We start from the raw sequence: 17,682 nt of genomic DNA, 5'->3' as shown, positions 1-17,682 counted from the left end.
GTATGGGAGCTTGCCCCAGGCTGAGGGGCAGACCGCAGATCTATGGGTACCCATTGTCTGCTCTGCCCTCAAATGACTCAATTTAGAAGTAGGTCTCTCAAGCAAGGGATGCTGGACTTGGGCCTTGAAGGTTGCATAGGAGTTCAGCAGGCTAGCAAGATAGGGGGACTGCAGGGAAAGCCACTTATTGGCTCAGTAAAAGATGTCTCGAACACTCTCCTATTGTATGGTAAGGAGGGAGGCGGGTCCTAAATCAGGATGGGGATCAACAAGGCCTGAGCGCCTCAACTGTTTATTAGCTCTGAGATGTTTACTTGGCAATGAGGAGCTGACTTTCTCGGGGAGATTTGTGCGTTCTTTTTCAATTACCCCTCGTCTTTCTCTGCCACTTTTGCACTAAAGGGATAATAAATGTATCAGAGCGTTTCAATTATTCATCTAAATCATGACTGTGCCTGCCATGGCCAAGTCTTAGTGACAGATTAATTCAGGGCCGCCTCCTCTGCCGGCATGGCCACCATCTCTCCCCCCAGCCAGCACCCAAAGGACCAGCTCTAGGAGTCAATGGCTGGGGTCAGGCAGGTCCCCGAGGAGGGTGGGAGGCAATGAAAACGCCCTGTCACCCTCCACCCGTTTCCGGGGCCCTCCAAGTTGTCAGTCCCACGCAAAGTTGCAGGAGCCATGAACTTCTTGTACCCATCTTTCCACACCTCAGCTCAGGACCCGCCCTACGCTGCCGGATCCCAGCACCACATGCTGGGAGAGGCCAGGAGCATCCCTCACAGCCGTTCCCTGGCACGGGGCCTTTGCACCTGCTGCTGTGCTTCTGCCCTGACTGCCTACCTGAGCATGGCCTCGCCTGCTGCCCACACCCCCAAATGCAGGACTAGAGGGCTCAGCCTTGTATCAGCAGTTTTCAACCATGCTTGGTATTCTGTTGCTCTTGATGACCATTCAAGATCTATTTGCCCCCATGTACACCATTGGACCACCCAAGGGACAGGAACAAGGTGGACAGCGTGTGCTGGTGCAGACTTGTCAATGGCCTGCCGTGCTCAGCCACAGCCTGGTACTGTGAGTGTAACCGGGCCGCCCGTCCCCTCACACAAGGGCGCCCTCTCAGTGCATCCTCCCCACGCACTAGATCTCTGTCCCTTTCTAACCTCTCTTGCTTGCCATCCTTTCTATTGCTCTCTCCTCGGTCCTCTCTTCATCTCACCTACCTCCTCACTCTCCCTTGTCCCTGCAAAGACTAATAGGAAGGCCTCTGAGCATCGGACCCCAGAGTGGCTTTCCACAGATTCTTTCCGGGCCGCTAGCTGCCATCGCTGCTGCTAATCTGTGATTGCTTCCATGGCCTCTGGGAAAGCTGCTGCCCCGATGAATGGTGACCTGACTCTGGATAACGTGACCTTCTTAGCCTGTGGGCTGCCTTGGGTGCAAGATCCTGGCCCTCTTTGGCCAGAAACAGCAACCAGCCTGAGGGCTTTCAAGAGCCAGGAATCTGGTGGACACACCTGGCTGGACCTGGGGCTATCTGCAGGATCAGGGCCTCCGCTTCAGCACTGAGAAGTGCCAGTCACACGAGGGAGCAGCAAAAGTGGCTAGGTGCAACCCAGAGTTTTCTGCTTGCTCAGATAGGCCCACTGTGTGAGGGTGATCCCTAGATGCCTCAGCCACAGTTTCTGCCCCACCCCAGGGCTACAGCCCTGCACTCCTACCTCCTGCCCTGGATTCATGCCCTGTGGCTCTCCTCTTTTGTCCCTTCCACTAGATTCTATTACCCAGGCTCAACTACAGTGTCCCATGCTAGAGGGACACTTCGGGTCGATGAATAGTGGTGTTCCCACCCCTCCCCACTTCCTGTCGTGTTCCATCTTCTCATGTCAGCACTGCCGTCTCTTTCCTGGCACCACGACACACGGGACTGACCCGTGGCAGCCCTATACATGTTTGTTATGTGGCACAGTGTATAGTTTTCCAGGGCCCAGAGAGTACTGACTTGCAGACAGAGATGAAGTTGTCATGTTGTGGGCTGGCAGAAGCCACAAGAGGTTCTGTGAAGAGAGTGTGGCAGGTCCTTCCTTAACCAAGCAGAGGGTCACCAGCTGCCCCTTCCTGATCATCACTGGGAGGACAGTGTCCTAGGAGGCCAAACTTTGTGGGTGTTCATAGATTATCTAGAGGCGCCTCTTCTGAGTACCGCAGGACACTATCTGTAGCAAGGTCATTTAACAGATGGGGAAACCGAGACTCCCTACCCTACCTAGCAGCTGACCTTCCCTGAGCAAGAGGAAGTCTGGGAATCAGTCTTCCTTCAGCAACTCTGGCCCCTGCCACATGGTCACTGCACTCGTGCCCTGCCCCCAACAGGCACGATGCCACCAGGCCTTGCACACGGCTGCCACGGATCTTTAATAACTCGAGTGATTTTGCATGATGAATGAGGCAGCGTGGTTGTGTACATAATGAAGCCCTAATGTTTTCAAATCCCCGTTTAAGGAGCTGATCTCACCCCATAATGAATTTCAGATCACATCGCAGCGATGTTGTTCATCCGTCTTCTCCCTGGGGTGTCCACCCGCCTGGATACCTCCAGGATGCAATCTCAGGAGGGTGGGCTCTCTGTCCTTCCCTGGGCCCAGCACAAGCCTCTTCTGGAGTGGAGATTGTCATAGGGCTGTCCGCTGAGTGAAGGACCAGAGAGGATAAGCAGAGGCACTATGGGTTCTGACTGGAGACATCAGGGTCTCAGTTCCCAAGGTCTATCCAGAAGGAAGGAGAAAGTGTGGGGCAAGCCAGGAACGAAGGCCCCAGTGGGTCATCATAGCCCTCTCGTGGATAGGAGCCCAAAGGTCCGCAGCTCAGGGATCTGCCTTAGCTAGGCGTCCTTGTACACTCGGCTCTCCATCGCTCAGCCAGGCTGGCTTCTGAGGAGTGGACGGGGATCAGACACGGCCCGGCTGGCAGTGTACTGCACCAACGTGTGGCTGCTGTGAGCTGTTCCCAGGCCGGAGCACAAGCAGGACTGGACGTTCAGATGAGGCGAGGTCTCCTGTGCCTTCTTGGACCGAGGGCCCCACCCCTCCATAGCCCCTGCCTATCCTAGAGCTGCTGCCCTAAAGCCCTGGTCTAGGCAGAAGGTGCTGTGTTAAGGCCTCTGCCCTTCGTGGTAACAGCTGAACCTCAGCCACCCACCCGTGAATATGACAGCGTGATAACAAAGGTGCAAGGAGGGCTATGCTGACATCTGAGGAAACCGAGGCACAGAGGGGAGACTAATCCTAGAAACACCGTGGAAAAGCCAGGGAAGAGGGACTTGGCTTTGGAAAGCTCCTTGCCTGATTCCTGCAGGCTGGGTTGGCTGTCACTACGAACTGGGCCCCCTTTCCAGGCTCCCCCTAGCCCTTCTTCTGATGGGGAGTCCACAGGTGTCCAGGATGGGCAGGGCAGAGGGGAGAGCCACTCAGAATCCTCTCTTGCTCTATGACTCTGAGAAAGTGGCTATGCCTCTTTGGACCTTTACCTGACGTCTTGAGAGGCAGGGCCTGGCCATAGGGATCTTGGTTTCTGCTCTGCTTGCTGCCATGATACCTCGGAAAGTTGTCAACTCCTCTGGCTTTTGGTTGCCCTCCTGCTGGTTACCCCCCAGCCTAAGTCAAGTTTTCTACAAATCTTTGGGCACCTAGGCTCTGAGATTCAGAGAGGTTGAATAACTAGCCCAAAGCTATCAGTAATCTTTGATTTGAATTTTTGGAAAGAAAAATCCCAGAAGAGAATGTAAAAGGGCCAGCTACACAGCGTGGCAGGAGGGAATGGGGACATCTAAACCTTTGGCAGGGGCATAGCTGCCCTCTGTGTCCCCTAGGTCACTGGCTCCTCTTGTTCCTGTAAATAATTAATTAGCCCCTGCTTGCTTGTTTGTTTAGCATGAGGAATGCTCCCCCACTGAGACACATTTATTGCTGAATAAATTTAAATATCTAATCTTCCCTTCATGAATATTACAGCACCCTAAATAGCAGCCAGCAGTCCTCAGTGCCTTACCAGAGTGGTCCCAGTAGAGCCTGCCTTGGCTGGTCTGCAGAGGGTCAGGCTCCAGCTCCTACCCGTGACATGGGATGGCTCTCACCAGCCCTGCTCTGCTCCCCTCTTTGCTGGAGAGGATTGTGCTGGGTCACGGAAGGAAGTGTCTTCTAAGGTCCCACCCTGAATGTTAGGGTGGGGTGTCTGCTCACATTGTTACCAGGAGGATGTCTCTCAGCATCTCCTGGGCCTTGGGGGACTGACTAGACAGGAGAGGCAAGGGCTGGGTAGGGCTCAATAAGAAGCAGGAAGGATTGGGAAGGGCAGCAGCTGAGGAGAGGCCTGGAACAGGAGAGCTCAGAGTGGTGTCTCTGAAAAGCCTTGGTGGGTGACAGGAGCAGACAGCCCTCAGGGCCAACCAAGTGTCCAGAGAGATGAGGGTCCCCAGGGCCTCATCTTCAGGGAGAGGACAGGTGCCAGACTGCAGGAGTGAGGAGGGCCGGGAGACAAAAGATGGTGGGAAGGGTTTGAGAGAAGCAGACAAACACTGGCCCACTGGGGGTAGGGAGGTTGAGGGTGGCAGAGGCAGTTAGGCTCTGAATCCTCAGTGCCCAGTATGTGACCTGAGCCAAGGTTTGCAATCTGTGCCTCCATTTCTTCTATAAAGAAGGGGACTGACTCAGCACCCCAGGTGCTTGCTTCAAGGATGTCCAGTGGGGAGGAGGGGAGACAGCTGGCTCTACTACAATGGAAAAATTTCATCCCAGACCTCGGAGACAGGAAGTGGACACAGGAGGATGAGCAGGGAAGGCCCGGCCTGTCTGCTGACCTGGGGACTGAGCTACAGGCCTGGGTGTTTGTCTGTTGAGACAGGATTTTATCATTTAGTCTAACTGGCCTTTGCCTCCCAGCTGTTGACATTAAAGGCAGGAGTCTCCACACTTTCCACAGGTGGGACATCAAGACGGCATTGATGTGTGGGTGGTAGGGAGCAGGCAGCTGAGACTTAGATTCCAGGACCAGTCTGTTCGGGGGACACAGATGTGCTCACCAGAGGACCTCATCCTTGTTTTGGGGGAACTCTACACTAGGCACTCACAGAGCATCATAGTCGTATGGTCCAAGCTCCACTCTAAAAACTGGCAGGAAGATCCTGCGCCAGCCCTCTGTGTCCTCACACTCCCAAGTCAGCCCCCGAGGCCAGACTGCAGGCCTGTCCGCTTCAGCAGTCACTGTTAAGTCCCTAAAACACAGCTCTCCCAAGATGTACTTCCACATGACCTGCAGCCAGCCAAGGTCACCTGCAGGATGCTTCACACTGGAATAGCTGACAGTGGAGTGTCAGGAGGGTGAGATGCCAGGCAGGTCTGTAGGCTCCAGGAATACAATCTATAGAGATCCCTGTGCACACCTCAGACTCCATGGACTTCCTGTGCACACCATGAGCCTGACGCTGTCATGTTATAGCAAGGGCTAAATCACTTTGTATCTGATCAAGCCAAACATGGCTTAACTAAGTAACAAGAATTATTGGTGTGGTGATGCACACCTTTTTATTTTATTTTATTTTTAAATTAGGGAAGAATGCGAACGCACACCTTTAATCCCAGTACTCGGGAGGCAGAGGCAGGCGGATCTCTATGAGTTTGAGGTCAGCCTGGTCTATGGAGTGAGTTCCAGGATAGTCAGAGCTGCTACACAGAGAAACACTGTCTGGAGAAAGCAAAACACTTGCTGCTCTTGCAGAGGATCCAGGTTCAATTCCCAGAACCCACATGGTAGCTCACAACCATCTGTAATCTCAGTTCCAGGGGAACTCAACAAACACAGTGACATACATCCATGTGGGCAAAACATTCATACACATAAAGTAAAATAAATAAGTAAACCTAAGAAATAATAGTAAAAAGAGTCCAGCATAGTGGTGTACTCCTCTCTCTATCCCAGCACTCCAGTAGAGGCAGAGGCAGGAAGGGTAGGAGTTTAAGGTAATCAGCACCGCTGGGCGTTGGTGGCGCACGCCTTTAATCCCAGCACTCGGGAGGCAGAGGCAGGCGGATCTCTGTGAGTTCGAGACCAGCCTGGTCTACCGAGCGAGTTCCAGGACAGCCTCCAAAAGCCACAGAGAAACCCTGTCTCGAGAAACCAAAAAAAAAAAAAAAAAAAAAAAAAAAAGGTAATCAGCACCAGCAAAATTGAGGCTAGCCTGGACAACATGAGGTAATGTAGTACAAATAAAAAACAAAACACAACAAATAAAAAAGGAGGAAAAAGAACCAGGCAGTGGGTGGCGCATGTCTTTAATCCCAGCACTGGGAGGCAAAGGAAGCAGGATCTCGAGTTCAAGGCTAGCCTGGTCTACAGAGTTTCAAAATGACCGGGGCTACACAGAGAAACCCTGTCTCTGAAAAACCAAATAAATAAATAAATGGAAAAAGAAAAAGGTCAGCTTACTTAGTACTGAGGTGTAGCTCAGCAATGAATTGTGTTCATCTCCAGCACTACTCCATCCCCCAAAAATAATTTTTCCAACATCCTGAGGTGGAGACACTCCTATTAGACCCAATAGAGTGATGTCCCCAGGATCTTGGCTCACCTGTCACTGCTGCTGTTCAGTGCTGGGTCCTCTGTGGATCCCACACAGAACAGATAACACTGTGATGCCTGTGAACTCCAGGCTGCATACAGGCTCACCGGGGCACCGACCCTCAGCTCAGGCTCTGCAGCCCCCTGCAGAGAAGGGCAGGGAGGGGGGCTGAAAGACCCTGCCCTGGCCACTCCCAGGGTCCCCTAACTCTGGGAAAACCACCCAGTGCCAGCTCTGAGGAAAGCTGAAAATTAGGTTTAATTAGGATCCCTAGGGCCCAAGAGAAAATAGCAGAAGAAAGAGGGTGGTGTTCAGTTGGAAGGATGCAGGAAGGAGAAAGGGTCTCCTGTTAGGAATCTGTGAAAATGGAGCCAGGGGGCTTTCACATGATGCCAGTGCAGTCAGGCGCTGGGCTGGGGAGCTTCTCGGCGCCCACCTGGGTTTCACCAGCCCTGCCATTTCAGGGGCCACTGTCCCGTTTTGCAGTTGAGATGGTGTAAAGCAGGAGAAAATCCATAGCAAGCAGGGGCAAACCAGTACTTGCCCCAGCCTGCTTGGGCAAAGCTGTAGGTGCCTGGGTAAATAAATCTGTAGCAGACTTGCCTCTGGGCCTCCGCTGACTCTGGGATATCAAAGCGTCAAGAGTTGTTTATCTGGGCCTGGGTCCCCAGGGTCACAGAGAGCCCCAAGAGCTTCCCCGGGATAAACAAGCCCAAGCCTGGCATCAGTTAAGCAGGATGCTAGTTGCCTCACCAGGGCTTAAGAGTCTAGAGACAACTACGAGGCCTGGTCCAATGGGAAGGATCTGGAAAAGCCAGGCCCAGGTCCCGAACTGGATCTGCCATTAGGAACTAGGTGGCTTCCGTTCCTCAGATGGGATCAAAAGAAGCCTAGAGTTTGGCATGGCTTTGTCAAAAGGTGGGATTTAGGATTCCCACCAGTTCTTAGATCCGAGTAGAGATGGCAAGAGACTTCAGGAGGGCGCGTCCCGAACAGAGAACCAAGAGGGTGGGTCAGGCGCGCCCCCTGCCGGTCACCCGGTGCCTCTTCGCTCCGGGGCCAGCTACCGCTCCTTAGAGCCTCAGTTTCCCTGCATGTAAAACAAGGGCAGCGGGAGGTCTTGGCCTTGTGATGCAGGTGGACCAAGGCACAGATAGCCTTGGAGTTTCTCGGGGTTGGGGTGTCATGCCTGATCCTTCAGGGATGCGGGGAACCCTACCGCTCATTTCAACCCCCCCACCCCCACCCCGCAGTGGACGGCTGCATCCACAGGGCCGCAGGACCACTGCTCACCGACGAGTGTCGCACCCTGCAGAACTGCGAGACTGGCAAAGCTAAGATCACCTGCGGCTATCGACTGCCGGCCAAGTGTGAGTGTACTGGGGAACTGCCCACGACTGTAAGCCGGCATCTTAACTTAGCATAAGGGCCTGGCCCCTTTGAGACCCCAGAGAGCAGATGGGAAGGGTCCTCCTGCCCAGCAGGCAGGACAAGAGGATAGTTACTGTTTTCCACCACTTAGCAAGGTGGATGCGTGGGCGGGCACAAGGGTGGGGTCCTTCTGGCCAGATGTCAGCAGAAACCTGGCCTCTGACTGAAGCTCACTCTACCTTAGATGTCATCCACACAGTGGGGCCCATCGCTGTAGGCCAGCCCAGTGCCAGCCAGGCAGCTGAGCTCCGCAGCTGCTATTTGAGCAGCCTGGCCCTGCTACTGGAGCACCGATTGCGCTCGGTGGTAAGAGTGGCCAGGTGGGAGGGAGGTGACGACGGGGATGTCGGGGCGGCATCTAGTGACCAGGTCCTTATGTCGTCATGCCCCCCCTCCCCCAGGCTTTCCCATGCATCTCAACAGGCGTGTTTGGTGAGTCTGGAAAAGCAAGGTCAGGGTGGGCGGTGAGGGCCCTCATTCATCAAGGTGGGCGGGGCGGGGCCACATCTGGACTCAACAGACCCTGCCCTCAGGATACCCTAATGAGGAGGCAGCTGAGGTAGTGCTGGCTGCACTGCGGGAGTGGCTGGAGCAGCACAAGGACAAGGTAAGCCGGGAGAGAATGGTTGGCGGCGAGGCAGGATCAGGGGCACCCGGTTCTGGGCAGGTGCGGCCAGTCAGAACCTGCCCTCCCCAGACCCACTCCCTTCGTGGACTTATTGTGGGACAGATGATGGGAAGGGGCCGAGTGTGCAGCCTGAACCCCTCCTATGACCAGTACTGTTAATTCTCTTATCTCCACGGACAGTACATCCAATAGTAGGTGGTTGAGACCCTGCCAGGGTGGGTGGGTTTGGGGAGCACAAAGTACTAGGGCTGACAGCCCGCTGGAGACCCCACCCGAGCTGAGCAATCCCTGGCACAGGTGGATCGGCTTATCATCTGTGTGTTCCTCGAAAAGGACGAGGTCATTTACCGAGAGCGCCTGCCCCGTTACTTCCCAGTAGGTATGTGCCCTTGTTTCCCTCCAGCGGCCCCTCAGGCCAGCCTCCCCCTCCCCCATGGCCCTGGGCTGCTCTCACTGTCCTCTGCCTTCCAGCCTGAGGCTCCTGAAGCCCACCCTGAATGGGACTGGTAAGCAGGGCCTGGCCCAGTATGGTGTGGCCACCCATCCTACACTAACCTGGTCTTCTAACACCTGCTCAATCTGCTGTTCCCACCTCCATGCAGTGGGTGGCGAGGCTGGGGAGGGGCCCAGGGCCTTCACAAGTCCTAAACTCCTTTCATCCGTCTGCTCTACACTCAGACCCACCTGGGCCTGTGGGACCTCGCTCCCAACTCTGAGAGAAGCCGGACAGCTTGTTCCAGCCTGGCCACCCGAGTTCTGTCCTTTCCCTCAGCGTGGCCTGCCCTGCCTTTCAGAAGCCTCTTAATAAAGCTGTCTGATTCAGCCTCCCTTGTCTGAGTGCTGGGGTCTGGGGTCTGTTTTTGCTTCAAGAAGCTACAAGAGGCCTGGGTGAGCCAGGCAGGTGAGTGAGGCATTGGCCAGAGAGCAGAGGCGGCGGCAGCACTTCACGTTTATTGAGGGCCTGCCCCCAAGGAGCTCACAGCCTGGGCTGAGACCCCGTATGTGCTGGGGGTGGGGAGAAGGGAGAGGCAGGTAATGCAGATATGGCCCAAGCAAGGGGTGCAGAGCAAGCACAGGCAGGGAGCTCTGGGGAACCGGAAACAGGAAGCCCTGCCTAGACATGAACGAGGCCTTATGTTCCTCCCGTACCACGTCAGTTCTTCCTGGGGCCCAGAGGACGAAGAGCTCCTCCATCTACCTGGACCAGCCTCCTCCCATAACCCTCTCATGTCAGGACTCCTCAATCATGCAGACCCTGGAGGTGCAGAAAGCTGTTATGGAAACCCTGGTCAGAATAGCAAAGCTATAACTCTAAGAGGCAGCTTTGAGTGTGGGTGACCTGAGACCTCCAGCCAAGTTCCCAAGGAACTTCAAAAGTTCCCATGGAAACCCCTGGAAAGTCAAGGAGGAAAGGGGGCAGGGCCTTATGGGTGGGTAGAAAGCACAACTCCAAGGAACCTGGAGGCCTAGCCCCCTCAAACTTCTCTTGGCAGAAATGCTTGGGGGTGGACAGGTGGGAAGCTGAGGGACCCACGCTGGGGGAAGGGACAGCCAGACATACAGCAGCCAGTGGGCACGTAGGGAAGAGCAGCAGAGCAGGGAAACACACTCAGGCTCACACCAGCATCCCCTTTAATAAAACATGGAAGGTTGTGTGACAGGGAAAAGGGAGGAGTGAAATATGACCATTTACAACCACAAAACAAAAAAACAAAAAACAAACCCAAAACAAAATAAAACAAAACCCTCTGTACATGTCTAGTGCCTGGCAGGGGGAGGGAGGCAGGGCGCAGCAGGCCAGCCGGCCCTATTTGTAGAGGATATCGTAGTGTCCAGGCCGGTAGAGAAGGTAGACCTTGGGCTCAGAGCCCTCAGGGAAGACGTGTGGGTTGGTGGTACCGCCCTCACCGCGGTCCATGTACTCTACTTGGATGGACACGTTGAGGGCCTGGGCCAGGGCGATGATGTGGATATGGTCGCTCTCCTTGCACATGGGTTCCACCTCCTGTGGTACAGGGGAAGGTCAGGCTTGTCCCCAGACCCTCCCCTCCCCAGGTCCCAACCTCACCCTGGCATGCCCCACCCTTAAACAAAAGACAAGGAGGGTCCCAGGGCAGAGTTGAAGAGGAGGCGGCACCTGTTGGCAGAACTCCTTGACGGTCCGGCCACCCTCTATGAAGTGCTCGAAGAACTTGCTTTCTCGCTGCAGGTAGCCTGAGGTGAGCAGCCGCAGGTAGACCACAAGGTAGTCTGAGGTGCTCTGGTCATTGAAGGAGGCCAGCAGGTCAGCTACTGAGGTCTGCTTCTCCACCTGCTCGATAAGGTCCATGAACTGCTCCACCCAGGGACAAGAGGTAAGGGGAGGAAAATGAGTGAGGAGAGGCCACCCTTACCACAGCCTACAGAGCCACCCCACCTCTGTGGGCCAGCCTGAGACAGCTAGGCTCACCGTGTTGTGGAAGTCCTCGATTGTGAACTCAGTGAAGCCCTGGGATACCAGGTCCTCTTTACTCTTGGCAGACACAGCCTTGAACCTGTGGGTGGGATGGGAGGCCAGCATGGGCTTCTCAGCCAGCAGAACAAGGGCCTAGCCAGCCTAGTCCTGCCAAGACCACCCACCACCAAGTTCAAAAGGAAGCGCCAAACAACCCAGCTGATGGCTGGCCTAAGGCCCAGATCTATTCATCAGGAGGGCCTGGACCCCCAGTGGCCCCTCACCGCTGCAGCTCCTTGCTGTCATCCAGCAGTGCCTCCAAGTGGGAGAAGCCGAATGCTCGATAGAAGCAGTTGCCATCAGGCCTGGTCTTACGGATGTATGAGTACTTTTTGTGGAGGTCCTGCAGAAGAACAGCCCAGTTTAACATCCAGCCAGGCTAGGGCCAGCCCAAGAAATGGCCATAACAGCAGGTGACAACTCAACCACAGGTTCCCATCTCTAGGCTGCTGAATGAGGGCACCAACTCAGCCACTGGAACAGAGCCCTCCCCTGGAGGCTCCCGGAAGTTGTGCACTTGTGTGTCAACAGGCTGTATGGTCACCAGCTGCTTGCCATGTGGGTGCTACTGGCTGTTTGCTTATGAAAACAGATGACCAAATCTGTCCTTGACTAATGCAACTTTCCATGTCTTCCAGTCCACGCAAGCAAAGCAAGGGAACAGAACAGGCCATACTACCAGCTGCCTGGATGCCTGAGCCCAGCAAGGCTCCAGCCACACAGAGCAGTTCTCCCTAGTCTTGAGACTAACCGAGCTCCTCCATCCACTTTCACCTCCCAACTGTGCTGCCCTAGCCAAGGACAGGGACCACTTCCTTCAGCCTTTCCACTCTCTCCAAATGAAGCCCATCCCCATGAGTGACTCCTAGTGACGCTTGCTAAACAGGTCTCGCTCACCTGGACACCCCACCCCTGCTCTCTAGCCTGTTCCTTCCTCCTTTACTTATCTCTTCAGGCTACCCCTCATCTTTCTCCATTCTAAAGGGCGGGGCTCCCACCAAACCACAGTGTCCTTCCGCAAGACACCTGCCAGATGACAACCCTCAGTAAAGAGTCCCTTCACAGTGACAACTTGGCCCTACACCTGCTTCTTACCTACCCCAATTCTCAACACCTTCAGATTCAAGGACATGAATCTAGTTTACAGATTATAGTTTATAGACCCCTCACGAATGTAAGATCCAGGTTGGTCTCCCAATAAAAACTGAAACTCCTATGGAAGGCTTTTGTCCAACCAAGGTCAAAACAACCTAGAGCTACTAGAGTAGGGTCAATGCAGCCCTCCCCAGTCCAGCCTCTGGAGAGTGACAACACTACATCCCATCTTTTCCTTTACCTGCTCTCTCCCAGGCTGCCCTTCGTCTTTCTCCATCTAAAGACAGGGCTCCTATGAAGCCCCACAGTACCCTTCCTCAAGATACTTGCCACTTACAACACACTAAAAGACAGGGCTTCCTGCCTGCCCTGTGAACACACCAGAGCCTGGACATATCTTCACCTTATTCCACAGATACAGTTTTTTCCTTTCATTTTGGTTTTGAAACAGGGTCTCATTTTGCAGCCCAGGCTGGCCTTGAACTTGCAGAATCAGGCTTCTGAGTGCTGAAATTTCAGACCACCAAACCTAGATCAAGTTCTACCTTTGAAGCTGGGCAGTGGCAGTGCTTGGGAGGCAGAGGTAGTCAGATCTCTGAGTGCCTGAGTTCAAGGCCAGCCTGGTCTACAGAGCAAGTTCCAGGACAGTCAGAGCTACACAAAGAAACTCTCTCCAACCCCACCCCCAAAAGTGCCACCTCTGATGCTCTGCCTCCCCTATACCTCTTCACTCCCACAGCTGGGTTGCACCAACCTGCTCTACACCCAGCTTTGAACCACAGCCTCAGATGCCCCACTTCTCCCCAACACACCCACCAACAGTGTATCCCTCAGCTCTTCCCTCGACACACCCAGTCCCAAATGTCATATTACACAGCCCACTGCTGGCTCACCATGCCTGCTTCTGTTCTATTGCCAAAGCATCTCACCACTCCCCCTGCCTCCACCTTATCCCTTAGTAAGGCCTATTCTCAGTCCTGAACATCAGTATCTTACTGACAGGTCCTTTTCCTTCCTGCACCCTTGCAAGCACCCACACCAAACTGGCGGCTTCTTTTTTTTTTGAGACAGGGTTTCTCTGTGGCTTTGGAGGCTATCCTGGAACTCTGTAAACCAGGCTGGCCTCGAACTCACAGAGATCCACTTGCCTCTGCCTCCCGAGTGCTGGGATTAAAGGTGTGCACCACCAACTCCAGGCTCAAACTGGCTTCTTAAACCACCTCAGTCCCTACTACTCTTGGATGCCCTGTCACTTGTCATCTTGCTCCTGTCTGTTCATCAAACACACCCTGTTCAGGGAGGTTCTTAACCATTACCCCTATTTAAACCACAAACTCTCACATTCCTTTATTTCTCTCCACAGTACTAACCAACTCCAACAACCAAACTAGGGGGATGGGGATGGGGGGGTGTCACAGTGTTAAGATAGCATTTTCTTCCATATGTAGCCCAGGCTGGCCTTGATCCTCCTGCTTCATTCTCTCCTGGGAATAAAGATAGGGGCCACCACACAAACCTTCAGGTTTGTTATCTGTCTTGCACTGTCCCCTGTAAGCATCAGGGAAGCAGAAGTGTGCTTCAGTCCCCAGAATCTGTAGTATCTCCAGCATCTGGGGCGGAGCACATGCCTGGTGAATGTAACATGACACCACACTAAGACTGTCCAGCCACTCAGCTGCTGCCGTAGGGTCCCTGGGCACATACAGTCAGGTACCCGGGGAACGCTCATGCCCACTTCCTCCCGTCCTCAGAGTCCATTCCACAGGAGCCAAGGACACACCCAGCCTGGTCTGCCATTACCACCCAGGAAGAACAGTAGGGCTTGGGAAGAGTAAACAGATGGTCGTTTAGGGTGCTGAGGCACATTGCTGCCAACAGCTCTCTTCAAAATTCAAACATTTTGCTAAGTGACTCAATGACAGGAAGAAGCTGAGAGTATGACCCTGTTGATTTTACAGGGCACCACTCTACTAACGGGCCACGGGGAAGAGTCACTGCTCTCAAAACCCTTGCTAAGCAGCATCAGTACTGAGTCCAACACCTTCCCTGAACTTGCCCCATAGGCTGAAAGTAACTCTAGCCTGAAGTCATATAACTGGAGAGCAGAGACCTAATAAGGTCTGGGCCTTTATGTCTTCACATGTATTTTGGAAAAAATCCTAAACCCCTGAGCAGAGGTATGAGCAGATCACAAACTAGGCATAACTGACCTAGGCTGAAGAGAGTTCTATTTAGCACACACATTTCCCCCAGGTGCTGAGGACTAGGTTCATGCTGTACTGAGCTAGCTGTACCCAGGCCCCACACAACATTAATTCTCACTAACCGCCACACGTTCAGTCAGGAAAGCTCATGAGCGCTGGCTTCTCTAACAGAGGGTGCTTCTTATCATGCCTGCTGCTTGTGCGACAGTGCCCTACCACTGCTCGGGCGCCTTCACTCCCGGGTACCTGCTGAGCCATCTGAAGGCCCCAGCTCCAAACAGAGGATAGAAACACCTACAATCCCCAGGCTGTGTAGTAAATACTGTTTTCAACCAGGTTCACAAGTCAACTCCACTGCTCCCAGCCCTAGCGGTGGCTGGAAAAGAAACTTGCCTCAGTTTGAGTGATGCAACAGGGACACACATAGGGAGCCTGTCCTCACAAAGATCCAACAGACAGACTGTAGGACAGGCCTCTATTTAACCCATCTACCCATCCCAACACCAGCCAAGTTTGTCCCCTGGTTGGGTACTGAATTGTCAGTGCCCACCCAGCCTGCACCTGGTCCCACCTGAGCAACACCTACCTCAACCTTACAGCCACCCTACAGGCAGATGCTTTCACTGTCCCTATTTTACAGATGACATTCAGGGCTCAGAGACACTGAAGGACCTGCCAAGAAGACAGCTGCTGAGTGGCAATCTGATGTGAATGGAGGTCTCAGTCCAGAGGCTGTACATGTCAAGAACCAGCAATAAGAGGTGTGTCCCATCCCCCCACACCCTACCCTCTCAAAGACTAGGCCTGGCAAAAAGCAGGGTGAAACAGGCTTCCTCTTGCCCCTCTGGCCAGGATCCCACCTTGATCTTCTGTTGATAGATGTTGTCATCCTCAGCATACTCCTTGTACAGGACTGAGAGTTCCAGCCGCTCTGACACCAGAGGGTTCTGCACAGCAATCTGCAGGAGGCAAGGATCCATCATGCTCTGGCAAGAAGTTGAGTAACCCAGGCCTAACATCTACAAAAGGGATTCTGGGCTGGTCATTCGGTGGCACAGCAACCCCAATAAGTGCATGGAATGCCTAGCATAGACTGGAGAGGGAGGGCTTCAGAATAGACCGTAGGCCTCAAGCGCTGACTACACACCCCAACCATGAAGTCCTCAGATATCGCCTCCCCAGCCTTCTCCAACCTCTCACCTCTTGTTGAATTCGGTCCTGTTGAGCCATAATGGCTTCATCATAGGCCAAACAGTTAACTCCTAGAAAGGAAGAAAAAAAGAAGTGCCAAGCAAGGGTTACTGTGGGGATCTGGCGATCCATTTCTATGGGAGGCAGCTTTGGCAGAACAGGTTTGGAATATGGAGCCCCATGTCTTCTTATACTCCACTGTGTAATCTCGGCAAAGTCCTTCCTCTTTGGGTTTTCACTTCCTCGTCTTTTGGAGAAGGTAGCTGGGTATGGTGTTACTTGCATGGGTTAGGCAAGAAGATCACAAGTTCAAGGCTACTGGAGTTACTCAAAGCCGGGTCTCCAAAAATAAAATAAAGAGGGTGGGCAGTTGAGCAGCATAGTGCACAGCTCTAAGTCCCAGCACTGACCAGACCAGACCAGGCTGATCAGGAAGTCAGTCCTGGAAATACAGCAAGGCTTTATCTTAGAAGAAAACAGGGCTAGGGTCGAGGCTCAGTGGTAGAAGGCATATTTGTCTTGCAGGTAGGAGTAAAGCCCTGGCTTCTATTTCCAGCAACCCAAAAAGCAGTAACTAAAAAACAAAGTGACAGAATAAAAACCACAAAGACACTCTTCCAACTTTGCTATTCCTCCTTCCCTGCTTCCTGACATTATTTTGTAGCATCCTGGCTGGGGAAGGGAGTCTCTGGGGGAAAGCAAGATGAGGAGGGTGGAGCCCTGGGTGGAAAATGAGAGCATCTCTCCAACATGCACTTTACTGGACTCACCCTATCCTTCTACGGTCCTGAGCATTGCTAATGGTGCTCGTTTTGCAAATAACAAATGCAAAGAGGCGACTCCATCTTGCCCAAGGTCAAAACCAACGATGAGCTGTGGGCATGTCCACATTTGTATTATTCCAGTCAGAGCTCTTGGCAATGTCACTTGCTACTGCACTTCGAAGCCCTCTACCCCTACCTGAAGGGTGGATTAATGCCAGCACCTTGCTCCTATCATCAAAATATGCTGGGATCCTGACAGCACCAAGTAATACCTAAGCACTCTCTAGAGGCATCCATGGATTTGGAAGGTTCATCCTATGGCCCCTACTCTAAGCAACTATTGGATAGGGGTCAGGAGACACTAATTCTAGTCTGGAATCCTTCTTAGATGTGTGATCAAGAACAATTTCTTTATGCGTACTTGGGTTTCCTACTCCTCATTCTCTAGTCCTGCATGTGATGAATGACTTTTTAAAGTAAATCCTTAATCCCAGGTTCTCAACTGAGACTACGTCCCACAACAGGGCCGTCCCTCCCACTCGAGACTCAATCCCCAGAACCCAAGTTCATGGTAGACATGGGCGTGACCGGTTTTTGTTTTAAGGACCAGAGAACTAGGAAAACAATGCCTGGATCTAGTGCTAGGGGGGCTGCAAGGCCAGAACGAGCTCTAAGGAAGAGGGCTGCATCCCGAACGCCCCACCGGGGACTTCATGCTTGGCAGCTCGACGTCACTCAACGCCTTTCGGCTGTCTGGGTAAGGGCGGGCGATTCGGCCCAGGCCTAGGCCTCAGCTTGACTGCGAGGATTCGGGCTGGCTGACTTGGGGAGCCGGCCGAGGCCGCGGGACCGGTGGAGGCGGGGCGGCCCAGGCCCCGCCCCGGGCGTGCACGAGAGGCCGAGCGGCGCACCTCGCCGCCCCGCCCGGCCGGGGGTCGCCGCGGCCCGGCTTCCATTGTGAGGGGGAGGGGAGAGGAGGAGGCGGAGGGCTCCGTGGCACGCTGCGCCCCGTCCCCGGCGGCCCTGCTTCCCGGAGCTCTTCGGGAACGGCCGACCGAACCTCGCCCCCGCCAGCCCGGGCAGGACATCATTCCCTCGGTCCGTACCTTCGGAGTCGCTGCCCAGCGGCTCCTGCTTCTGCTGCTGAGGTTCCTCCGCCGCCATCTTTAAACAGCGCCGCACTGCCGACCGCTTCCGGGTTACTAATCGCCCTCCTCCCGGAAGGGAGCCCCTCCTCGTGGCCCCTCCTTCGCAACGCCCCT

At 54.0% G+C, this 17,682-nt stretch overlaps 2 protein-coding genes across 4 annotated transcripts in view; one reads left to right on the top strand and one right to left on the bottom strand.

The window, feature by feature from the left end:
• The window catches only part of Macrod1 (mono-ADP ribosylhydrolase 1), a 141,518-nt gene extending 132,024 nt beyond the window's left edge, over window positions 1-9,494 (top strand). For 2 of the 3 annotated variants that reach the window (XM_040748489.1, XM_013113010.3), the window contains 6 exons: window positions 7,867-7,983; window positions 8,229-8,350; window positions 8,446-8,476; window positions 8,578-8,651; window positions 8,970-9,051; window positions 9,351-9,494. In XM_040748489.1, coding sequence (XP_040604423.1) covers window positions 7,867-7,983; window positions 8,229-8,350; window positions 8,446-8,476; window positions 8,578-8,651; window positions 8,970-9,051; window positions 9,351-9,388 — 464 coding nt within the window. In that variant the 3' untranslated portion in view covers window positions 9,389-9,494. Of the gene's footprint in view, window positions 1-7,866; window positions 7,984-8,228; window positions 8,351-8,445; window positions 8,477-8,577; window positions 8,652-8,969; window positions 9,052-9,143; window positions 9,179-9,350 lie in introns of all 3 variants that reach the window. The other variant, XM_005063898.4, reaches the window with a different exon arrangement.
• A 793-nt stretch (window positions 9,495-10,287) lies between these two features.
• Otub1 (OTU deubiquitinase, ubiquitin aldehyde binding 1) lies at window positions 10,288-17,682 on the bottom strand. Its single transcript, XM_005063896.4, has 7 exons — window positions 17,527-17,682; window positions 15,666-15,727; window positions 15,326-15,424; window positions 11,391-11,509; window positions 11,122-11,206; window positions 10,810-11,004; window positions 10,288-10,677 (listed from the first exon to the last, which is right to left on the bottom strand). The coding sequence occupies exons 1-7, from the start codon at window positions 17,582-17,584 to the stop codon at window positions 10,480-10,482; spliced, it is 816 nt and encodes a 271-aa protein (XP_005063953.1). The 5' UTR covers window positions 17,585-17,682; the 3' UTR covers window positions 10,288-10,479.

This window comes from Mesocricetus auratus, unplaced genomic scaffold (genome assembly GCF_017639785.1).
Source record: "Mesocricetus auratus isolate SY011 unplaced genomic scaffold, BCM_Maur_2.0 Super-Scaffold_4256, whole genome shotgun sequence".
Taxonomy (NCBI): Eukaryota; Metazoa; Chordata; class Mammalia; order Rodentia; family Cricetidae; genus Mesocricetus; species Mesocricetus auratus.
The sequence above is the reverse complement of the archived record's forward strand: the minus strand, read 5'-3'. Positions and strand labels throughout refer to the sequence as shown.